At 39.6% G+C, this 12040-nt stretch overlaps 1 protein-coding gene across 25 annotated transcripts in view; it reads right to left on the bottom strand.

Moving 5' to 3' along the window:
• Trpm3 (transient receptor potential cation channel subfamily M member 3) overlaps nucleotides 1-12040 on the bottom strand; it is a 508459-nt gene that overhangs the window by 206346 nt on the left and 290073 nt on the right. For 24 of the 25 annotated variants that reach the window (XM_029539424.1, XM_029539490.1, XM_021218256.2 and 21 more), the window contains one exon: nucleotides 2247-2421. In XM_029539424.1, the coding sequence (XP_029395284.1) occupies nucleotides 2247-2421 (175 nt within the window). Of the gene's footprint in view, nucleotides 1-2242; nucleotides 2422-12040 lie in introns of those variants that run through there. The other variant, XM_029539505.1, reaches the window with a different exon arrangement.

Below are 12040 nucleotides of genomic sequence, written 5' to 3'. Positions count from 1 at the left end.
TGTGTGTGTGTGTGAGAGAGAGAGAGAGAGAGAGAGAGAGAGAGAGAGAGAGAGAGAGAGAGAGAGAGAGAGAGAGAGACTATATGAACTGAGACACTTATACATAAGACTTCCCTGCAGGTTTCTATTTATTACAAGCATTGAACTATCACAGAATACTTTTAAGGTTTCAACTCCTTCCAGAAATAAATAACGTTTAATTCTTTACCTCTGTACTAATTCTCTGAGTGTTTCATACTCTTTGATAAGTGGCCATGGTTCATGTTTATGCAGATCCTGTATAGATTGTGATTTTACATATTTAGAATAAAATATATAAAATTCCAAATGAAGTTGGAAGTATACAGCCATTCTGATTCTTAATTTAGGGATGGGTATAGAACAGTCTAGGTGAGAAAGGGAAAGAATCCACATGAGAAAGGAATCATAACTTGGACACAGGATTATATATAATGAATTGGCTCTTCTGTGTTAGCAATATACAGGATAATTACAAATTAAATATAATTATTGAAAAAAGCAGAGGAACTTCCATGCACTTAAACATTTAAAGAACTCATTGAGGCCCTTCATGGGAACAAAAACACCCATCACAAAACCTTCCTCAATGGATTTTTGCTAGCAACCCAGATGGAACGCTGATCTGAGCTCATGGCCTGTATGGATGGAAGCAAAGTGTTTATCTTCTACTCTATGAGATTAAATCATGCAGGGCTCCTCTCAACTCTAAAGTGCATAACCATTCTCACATATTCAAACAGAAATAATCAGAGACATCCTTATGAGAGGTTTTAATATGTCTAAGGCCTACAGCCTAAAATAATGATACACAAAAGGCACGAGACTTAAGCTACCACAGGGCATAGTCCCAGAGAGCTAGAAACACTGGAGAAGGTCTTCCTTTTTCTTTGATCTGGAAGGAAGGAGAGGGACAACTGCATTCCAAATGCAAACCTGTATGTGTTTTGAGGGTATCTGACAAAAATCTATCTGCAAACACCATGGACAAACAATCAAAAGCTACACACGCCGGGCGTGGTGGCGCACACCTTTAATCCCAGCACTTGGGAGGCAGAGGCAGGCGGATTTCTGAGTTCGAGGCCAGCCTGATCTACAAAGTGAGTACCAGGACAGCCAAGGCTATACAGAGAAACCCTGTCTGAAAAAAAAAAAAAAAACCTAAAAAAAAGAAAGCTACACACTATCTAATTCTGTTTATTTCTAGACAAGGGGGGCCTGTGGCTTTATTTAAAGAAATTGGGACTATGGCAAATTTTTTAATAACAAAGACAGTTAAGGTTATCGAACACTGCTTTATTAGTCAACATAAAAATCACTAGGCAAATGTTCCCTGTTTACAGCCTCAGCAATAAAATGGATCAGTACTTACTCTCGAAGAAGACAATGATGGCAACTTAATTAAATTTGCCAATGAATAAGCTCTACCTTCAATTAGGATGTTTTTAGACCTATTGGATCTCTGGGCATTAAATCACTGCCATGGCATCCAGTGCCGGGGTAAAAGCCCCCAGCCTTCCATTACTTTCCACGTTGCACACGTTGACTCCAGTATAAACTCAGTAAACATACTGTTTTACTGGGTAAATGGAGGGCCAAGGATTAAGATGGGGAAAGCACAGATGGTAGTTGCTAGTGTAGTGAGAACTGAGGTTTCTTAAAAATCCCAGTTATGTTGTGTGACTTGTGTTTTTGTTTTAATCCCAGGTGTGAAATGTGGGGCTGCTTCAGATTGTCCACAGCAGCTGACTATGATCTATCGCATGATTCTGTCAGCTGAAGATAATTTATGTTTGGAGTTCTGGGGACTCTTCAGACGGTATAAAAATGGCAGAGCCCCCAGTGACTGTGGCAGCAGCTGCTGCTTCCTTTGCTGTTTGTTGGATTGCTGGATGAAGATATCCTGACTACGAAGATTGGATTTGCCCCTAATCAGCAGAAAGTAGTCTAAAGAGACCAATGCCTCATTTCCCCTTTAGCCTTCGTTCTCTTATTGAGGGTTTGGAAGGAATATGAGTGGAGAAGGGTGGTAGATATATGAACCCAATAAAATAGCCAAAAAATACAGTTACTGTGTCTGAAATTTAGATGTTGCTCTCTGTTATTCCTTCCCATCATCCCACACTGTCTTGGCTAATGCAGAGAACATGCTCTGATGTCCTCTTTTCCAAGCTTTAAACACAGCTTTGTACCCAACTGTCTCCCACGGGACCCGGAAATTTACTCACCCGCCTTCTTCTGAATATTTATGCCCAAATGCCAGGATGTCGGATGCCCGTCCACTCCCATCACAGACCACGACTGGTACAGGAGGGGTGTCTCGAAGGTATTCCAAAACAATTGAGATCACATTGGGTCCTCCTTCCACGATGAGAGCCACCACTGGAACCCCTTGACCGATTCCTGCATTAAAAAAAAAAAAGGAAAAGAAACGGAAAAAAAGAGAAAAGAACACAAAGCCAGCAAACCAAATAAACAAAAAGAGAAAAAAAAAAGCACAAACTAAAATTACTGAGCACGGGGGAGGTAGTGAGATATGAAGGGATAAAATACTGAGTGACATTTGTAGACAATGCGTTAGTAGAATCCCCACCCCCAGAAAGTCCATGTGACCTTGCCTGATCCCCGAAACTCACTAAAGGGATAGTTGACCCCACTTTACACCTGGGAACCTAGGTAGGATACATGAAGAAAGGAAGTAGGTAACAGTGAAAGACTGGGCCAGCAGTCAAAATATTGGAAGCCATGTTCTGATTGTAAGAAGTGTCTTATATATCTAATAATTCAGTTTTCTGTGTTAAACAAACAAACAAAAAAGGAAGTTAAGATTTTTTTAACTTCCTGGTTGCCACAGAGGGTCTAAATAGCTCTTTTTATTAAAAAACAAAACAAAACAAAACAAAATAAAACAAAACAAAGCACTAAAGGCAGTAGGGGTTTGTTGGATCTACTGCTGCCTGGATTATGGGTCTGTGTTCTGATCAGATGTTTCTGCATCAGATCTCAGGAACACAGCCATCATAAAAGGTCACCACTTGTGTGACAGTGGTGATAATGCCTTTGATCCCAGTACTTGGGAGGCAGACATAGGCAGATTTCTGAGTTTGAGGCCAGCCTGGTCTACAGAGTGAGTTCCAGGACAGCCAGGGCTACACAGAAAAACCCTGTCTCCAAAAACAAAAACAAAAACAAACAAACAAACAAACGAGTTCCTCGAGACACTGCAACCCACCCTCCATCTTCACTCTCTCCATTTCAACCTCAAAATGTCCATCACAGGGTTACGTGATTTTCCTCATACTTGCATCCTGCTCTATTGAGTGAAGTACCAGGTGCACGCCTATACTCATTAGCATATTTCTTGCATTCAGTCAAATCAAGAAGATTCAGAGATATTCTCTAACACATTTAAACTATTTCTTTCAAGCCACAAAGCATCGTAAGCTTCATGTAACAATTTCTGTAATGTCAGTATCACGTGTGTGATTCATCCTAACACATTAAAGAGAAACATTGAAAACCAATGCCCATGAGAGAAACAACGAACCCCATATTCAGTTTATTTCACACGGACACCTTAAGCATCATTAGCGTCACTGGATAGCTTACTTTTGTTCAAGTTGGTATTCAAGTTGTGCTGGGTCAAACTGAACAATGTAAAAATGAGTTGGTTTTCTGGGGTGTATATAAGTGTTCTTACAAAAGACATAACTGAAATTCTGTGCCCTCTCTGTAAATACGAATTTATACAAAACAAAAACAAGAACAAAACTTTGTTCATCTCAGTTCTCTGTCCTTTTGTGTCATTTTATCTGGTATCAGAAAGCTGCTTCCCAGTGACAAATAACAGTCTGGGATTTGGATTTTGCTCGGCTGGTAAGAGATTTTATTTGACTTATGTGACTTGTTTTCCTTCTAAAATACGAGTGTGCCAATCTCACAGGGTCTTATCAGCTCTAAGTCACAGAAGATAGATTTTTTTTTTTCATAGTTTGATTTTACTGTTAAAGGAAGGGTTCAAAATCCCGGCTTCACATGAATAGATTTTTTTTTAAATCTCCATTTAAACTATGTAGAGGAAAGAATGACTGTTGGTCAGGGTAGGGACAGTGAGTCCTTTGTTTCTCTAATGAGAACTGGGGGAGAGATGAAGCCTGGTACCCCACTAGTTTTCTGTAATCTAAGGCGAGGACCGTAAAGCATCCTGCATCTCTGCTTTCCAGGAGCCCCTTCCAAGCCAGACACCAGGATTCTTAGGAAGGGCTGTCCCGTTGCTGCCCATTGTGACTATTTAGCAAGCTCCTGAAAGGCATTTAGGGGAGAAAAGACTAATAACCTACGTGAGCTCTTCGCACTGCGTGCTTCTTTTAGGGGAAAATTTGCTGCCATAAAATCACCTACTGTATGGGGATTTGTACATTAACGTGCATTGAGAAACACGGCTTCTTATACAGAGGACAGACCCAGAGTCCGTCTAGTCTGGGGATGTAGGTTAGCAGTACGGTATTGGCCTAGTGTTCATATGGCACTGGGTTCAACCCCAAATATGGGAGGGAAAATATTTTATGGAAATTTCTAAATTCTCCCTCTTGAACAAAGCATCTTGTCAGTTTAACTTCAAGCTCACAGACCAAGTGGACTTCCCTTTTAGATCCATTCAGAATTGTCATAGAGGGAGAGGAACTAGACTGGACCTCTAGAATGGTCCCATGTTTTAAGGTCTAGTGGAAAGAAGAGAATCACCTTTCTGAAGGGATATCTAGATTTAAGGGACCAGGTTTTTATGGACTAATTCGAGTATAATAAATTTCAAGTATTTCCTGAAAATGCATTTGTCAATATATTAATGTTATAATCTCTAGAAATTCTGTAGTATGTTCAGGATGGTAGGATTTCCCATATTTGGAATGAAATTGTTAATTGATATGGTTACAAATTAATAATCCAGTTAAATTCAGTGCTAAAAAATTGGATAGAGCAAACACTGCATGGATCAATATCTTCAAATTCTCTTTCCTTTGCTGTTAAAACATGAAATTTGTCCTGTGGTTTAAAAAATGACTTAATACTCAAAAGCATCTTGAGTTTCTTATGAGTGGCAGAGACCCTTGTTGTGCTTAGAAACACTATACTTAAAACAAATAGAATTTGCCAAATTTGGCAACATTAAGTTTTTTTTTCTTTCGTTCTGGACACACACATGCACATTGGTTTTGAATTCAGGAGGAGAAGAGTATTAAATACTTTTTAATGAGCCAAGCTATGAGTGTTAATCTTAGTTTAGTAGAGAAAGTTTCATAGGATATTTGTGGATTGTAGTGAAAGTGAGGAATACTTTCTCTAAAATAGGAAGAGCGTGTCTGGTCAGAGAAAAGATGTTTCTATACATCTTTCATGGTCCATGGATCTGTGAAGTTCATCAGTGAATGTGAACATAATGAGCCTTATTTAAACCCACTGAAACATTCATGCATTTATTTATTATTTTATGATCCTCACTGATACATGTTTTTGCAAGATTGTAATCAGAGCCAGTGAGATGGCCCAGTGGGTACATTTGATTTTAGGAACCCACATGGTAGAAGGAGAGAACTGAATCCTGAAAGTTGTCCTCTCTCTCTCTCTCTCTCTCTCTCTCACACACACACACACACACACACACACACACTTAAAAATTGTTGATCAGTATGTGTCTAAGTGAAAAAAATCTATTCTCTTTATCTCTAGGCTTAAAGTATTTCTTATAAGTTTTTCTGCTGTAGAGAAATAAATATTCAGGTACAATGAAGAAAATACCATATATAAAGATGGTACTACAGTAGAACTTTTTTTCAAAACATGAGGAATCTCTGGGGTACTTAAAAAAACTGAGGCCAGAAAATATTGATGAATACTATAAGAGTAAATGCATCTTTTTTAAAGGGGTGTTTATTAGGTCTTCTATGTTACTAGAGGTTATTAGATATTGTCTTAGTTTTTGGAAGTACATGGAGTCCATTCGAGATACTGTATCTATAGCTGCAATGTATCTGACCTTACGTAGTAATGTGTAATGAGATCAAGAATGTTTAGTGAATTGCAATGAAACTCCTAGGTGATGAATGAAAACCCCAAAACAGATCAATCCTATGTTCTATTATTACAACACAACTTCAAATAATTCTACACTAAAACTGATGCTTAGGAAAACATTGGAAATATAAACTAGTAAGCAGTTAAAACCACATGTAACAAGATGTTTCACTACTAAATATGTATGGGTTTTTAGTTGGAAGAAATTCCTTGTGACATGGCTTTGAGGGTAGAAGTATCCAGAGTCCGTGTCTCCAACTCACTATGATTCAGTAGGAGGCAAAATGGCATAGACTTGGTTAATGTTTGCTTCTGCCATTACTGGACTATAGGAATCCCTGGGTTGGATTTAACTTAAAGAATTCCCTCCATAGACAATCCTCCATGTTTAAAGTCATGATTAATCCACCGGAATACATATCTCATATACTTTGTCTTGATATGTGATATGTGAGATCTAGCCAGAGATAAGGGCTAATCAAGATACAAAGATAGATGGCTTACATTGCTGGGCTGTCTTCTTCAGACAGTGGTTAAAACTGAAAATTAACAAAGCCTAGCATTTCTTATCCTTCAGATAGAGAAAGTAAAATCTATAGATGTGGCAAATTTGTTTTCCTACTGTTACGCTAACCTATTTGGGGTGTGATCTATGCTCCAAATATTTGCACAGGAATCCTAACCTAGCCCTTACTATGCACCTTTCATTTAATAGTCTTAACTCATTTAATATTCTAACCAAAGATTAGAATGGTGGAAAGAGACTTGAGGAGAAGGTTGAATGGGAAATCTGGTCAGCCAGCTTAAGTTCTGTGGAAGGTCACCTGCAAATGTTCACCACCTTATAAGGAACTACTCTATATAAAGCATGGCAGGGGAGGCCTTGCCTGACTTCCTTTAAGATCAGTTGGACACTAGAGTAGCATGAGGTCAGATCTACCATTCTGGAATTGGTGTGTTAAGGCAAATGGCTGGCAGCTGGGCCGTGAGAGCATGCTGATATGGGGGATGAAGCCTTGATTAATAGTGGTTGTGATGGAGACAGAGGCATCATGGAGGAAAGAGATCACATGTCACAAGTGAAACAGAGGAGGTGAAGGTGCGTATAGCATTAAGTAGGATGCAGGGAGAGCATCCTACTTAATATTATTATAGGCATATTTCTTTCTCATATTGCTCTCCTTTTCTCCTGTTCATTTCTACAAAATACTATATGGAAAAAAATTCACTTTTAACTATGTTTTACTCTGAAGAGACTCAGGGGGCATTTCTAGGTATAGAAACCTAACAGGGAGTTTATAATTGTACTTGAAAGTTACTTTTATAAGGGTACTTTGGGGGTAGAATTGTGGGACTTTTATTTGTTTGAGGTGGACTTGTAAGAAAAATATTGAGGTCAATGTTGGGTATTTACCTCTTGTCTCTGATGGTATCAAGTAGGGCTCTGTGTTGGAGCCTAAGTGATAACCAGGTAGGGACAGTTGTCATGGTCATAGTTTGCTGACAGACCTCTCACTGAAAAGGAGGAGTTCCTCATGTGCACATCAAGAATAGTGTCCCTACCAGCAGAGGTGAGAGGAGGAGTTGGGTCACCAGTCTCTCTGTAGTAGTCTAAGGGCACCAGGTGTGGAGGTCTAAGGGCACCAGGTGTGGTGGTCTAACCCTAAGGGTAGGATGTCCCTCCCCTCTGCTGATAGCTTTAATGGTTCCTTAGAGAGCAGGGCCTATGTCTACACCCATCATAATATGTTGCTCCCTGCATAAAGCATCTCTAGGCTTGGGTCTTGCTTTGACTTCAATGGCTTTCCTGGAAGGACATCAGTTCATATGTCATCATTTCACCATTTTTACTTCATACTATGAAAGTCTCAATTGATTCATTCTAGAAGGACATGTTTCTTAGGCCCTGGGGGGGGTCCCTGTCTAAAGCAGGGTAGAATGTCTCAGCTCCTTGTTCGAAGTTCCACGATGGACAATCTTACCCTCTGTCCATCTTGGGTTTCCCATACGGTCACATTGTCTTTCACTGCCTCTCATTGTGTATGTCTGCTTCTAGTCAATCCCTTCCCTAGCCAAGGCTACTAGTCACCTTGGGAGTGTGGCTAGACTTCATAAAGCACATATAGTTCCCCCTGGTAGTTCTGTCCTAGAAGGTGAAAAAGGTAACTTGATAGACATTGATGTCCTAAAAATATACTTTGCTATTTTTCACAGTATGTAGCACATAGAGTAGGTCCCTGATTCCTGAGAGCATCAGACTGAGAAAGGAATCATCATTTATAAAGCACGTAGATCAGAGCTTGGCACTCAGTAAGAGCTTTTTGGTTATAGAAACACAAATGGAAAGATACTTATTTGTATTTATTAAACTTATAAAAGGTTTCTTCTTTAAATATCTTAATGACTCATAGATAGAGAAAAACAAATGCAATTCTATGTTTAAGCCAAACAGATGTTCTGATAGTGGAGCACTCTGAAAGCTTTTCTGAAGTTTGCCTGGTCTCCTGTGCAGACCAGCAATATGGTGAGAAAAGCCATATGCATTTATCTTGTGTCCAGAGCCTTAAAACCTCCTGGTTTGAGGTAGATAACTTTTAAATTAAGTTAATTTTTAAAAACTAGTTCTCAAATTCTTCTTAGTGTATTAGTTAGCTTATTAAGTCTTTTGAGTGCTGTGGGTTGAAAAAAATATATATAAATACTAAATGATAAAACCAATAAACCAAATGCAAGTGTTTTTGCATGCTTTCAAACTCAGCTTTTGACTTAATGGTAAAAGTTATTCCCTTATGGCCTGACAGTTCTGATTGAAGTATTTTGCTATTAATGTCACTATACTCCCAGGCTATACAAGTGGCATTGCTGTGAATAATTTCAATAGAAAGGGCCATCTAGTCCCACGGGATGTTAAGTGGGTATTACTTTCATAAAAAGAAAAAGCCAGCATTATTTTCTTTCGGGTCATTGTTTGAGGACTGAATGTTTTAATGTAATTGATCTAAGTCGACAAGAAAACTCATCCAAACAAAGCTAAAATCTTAGCCTCTGTATTCCTCAAAACCCACATCAAAAGGATGACCTTGCCTTCTCAAATGTAGGGTAACCAGAGAAGTTTGAACTCATTTTACTTTAAAATATTTCATCAACACTCTTTTACAAATGTGCCCAGATCCAAATACACAGCCCACACCAACATCTGAGCTTTGTCGTAGAATGAATAAGAAACAGTAGTTAAAGAAACTATGATTGTCAAGGTAGCTATGGAAGTCTGTCCCAAAGAAGAACCTGGCCTGTGATGCAAGGAGAGAGAGAGAGAGAGAGAGAGAGAGAGAGAGAGAGAGAGAGAGAGAGAATGGTAGATGGTAGATGGTAGATGGTAGATGTGAGGGAGCTATTACTGCCAATTTGAGTAACTGGCCATGCTCAAATTATCTTTTATTATTATTATTTTATTTTTGCTTAGCATTTGTTAGTAGAGAATACAATTATTTTTTATCATTTTCAAGAGTTCTTTCTTCAAGGAATGCTTCTTGACACCCTACCCCTTTCTATGAGAAATTTGCCTTTCTGTTTACAGGATTAAAGATAAATCTTTAGTCTCTGCCTCTTCACCAGTAGGCAGAATCAAACATTTTGCTGTGTTAGTTTATAACTTAAAAAAAAAAAAAAACAACCCTCCTGTCATGACTATTTCCTATAGATTTGTCAATCAGCCACAGCAGTCTAAAAAGGAGGGCTCCCTGGTCCCTTCTGTGTCTCTTTTGGAATTTTGTTTTCTTGGCTATGTGTTTTGGCATCTCTCTTCCCTACCTGGCAGATTTAACTTAGTAATTTGAGCATGCCACACAACATTCTCCCTGTAGTAGTTGACCATGATAATTTGGCATACAGAAGAGCAGGAAGGCAGAGTGCTACATTACTGCCCCAGTTCTCCCCTGATGATTACTATGACACAGTACTTTCTCTTCCAGAAAAAATTCCATATTACATAACAGGGTAACTTGTCCTCAGTTATCCGAGATATGATTTCCATCGCCCCCAAGTCAGAGATGCAAATTCCCATGTCTGTGTTCCCTGTGGGATTGTTGAAGGCCCTTTTGGTAACTTTCAGGCCTTTGCATGTGAGTCTTTGTGTAACTGCTAGCCATTATTGATAACTATGATGTTTCCTTGAAAATCTAGTGGGTGTTCGCCACTTTAGAAACAGGACTGAAATCCTTCTGTGTACATACGCGGTTCCTCTTCTCCAAGGCTCAGCTCATGTCTGTACCTTCATCTTTCTCAGCGTTCTCTTTGACCTACACTTGTGTACAGCATCCACAGGGTCCTCCGTGTAGGATTATTTGTAAGATTCTCTTTTAGTCCTCCTAGTTAGGATGGCTTCCTAGGAAGGAGAGGACTATCTCTCCTCACAACTGTCTTCAGGAGGAGGCATTTAAACTAAGCTGTTCCATAGACTTTTCTCTACCCCTGGTAAATTTGAAAAGAATACCTGAGTTTGGTCAGCCAAGCCCGATACCTCTTCCTTTCTCTTGCATGCATGGAATGGGGGTGGGGTGGGTGGAATGAGGATCCCCCAGGCCCCCCAAAGGCTCTGCCCAGGAGATGGGTATGAGGTGATGGGATGCACTATGATGTGGGGCTCTGTTTAACTCTGGGGTTCACTCCAGGCTATTAAGCCAATTGCCCTAAAGCCACATTCTTCTACTTTTCCCTCTCAGCAATAAAAGTGGTATTTTGGGTACTATAACTACTTTTATTTCTTATATTGCCTGGAACTTGGATAAAGAAGAAGGCACTGTTGATTTTGTACCCCCTGCCCCCTGACTCCAATTCAATTGTCAAAATCTGGTTCTTAAGCCCTACCCGACCCCCTCAGGCAGTATTAATTTTCTGTGCTTTTGTGGTCCCATTGTTCATTAAAAAATGTCTTTGGGCAGTTACTGTCTTGGTTTAATTAAAGTCCCCCCACCTTTAAATTGTAAGCTCCTTTGACAGTGATTTCCCCACACATCCAAACTCCTTCACACTCAGACAGTAGTTCAAATAAATGCTTGCAACATAAAACAAAATGTAAAATGCACCACACCTTGGGACAGATGAAGGGACAGGAAGACACTGAGAGTCACAAAGAGACTGTCACACCTCAATGCTATTAATTTATCCACCTAGAAGAAGTATAGATGGTCACCCTTTAGGTGTCCCTTTGGCATCCTAAACTAGATCTTTACTGCTGGGCTTAAGCAGAGGTCAGAGACCTGCTGAAGAAGCTGGTGTGTGCTCCTACTCTACCTGTCCGTCTGGATTACATCAGAAAAGCTCAGATGTTTAGACTGAATAGCCAGGGTCATTTTAACTGTTTGTTCTTTTTAAGTTGCGGCTGTGCTATTTCTCAGGATTGGACCAAGCTACAGGGACTGCCCATCTGGACCACTGGGGAGAAAGATGTAAACACAGCTTTGTTTATGTTTTTCCTCTTGCTAGAAGGATGCCCAGGAAGCCATTATTTGGTTGAAATGAATAGAAGCTATGTGACTCAAATTAAATCCCAAATTTCTTCCTACTGAGCTGACTGGTACACTTTAGCAGTAGGCAAGGGTCGACCTTCACTCACCAACAAGGTGTCAGAACAAGCATAATATCAGACCACCATTGTTAGGCACAAGGCATTGGTTATTTTGGATCAATGACATTAGATCATCCCCAATTGTGGGTCTAACTTCAGATCCAAAGCTCAAAACTAGAAAACTGGTTTTGCCTGATTATCTGTTCCTCTATGTTATACCTTGTCCTCAGTCTTTGGGGAAAACAACAAAATTATGTTGTGAGAAAATGTCTTTTCTCTGGTTCTACACTTCCATGTTCAGGGATTCCATCCCCATTACTGTAACATACCGACCCAGACCATCCTGCTTGTTTGCTTGCTTGCAGTAAGTTCTTACTGGGTAGT

Source organism: Mus pahari, chromosome 1 (genome assembly GCF_900095145.1).
Source record: "Mus pahari chromosome 1, PAHARI_EIJ_v1.1, whole genome shotgun sequence".
Classification (NCBI taxonomy): domain Eukaryota; kingdom Metazoa; phylum Chordata; class Mammalia; order Rodentia; family Muridae; genus Mus; species Mus pahari.
This window is presented reverse-complemented; position numbering and strand designations above follow the sequence as displayed.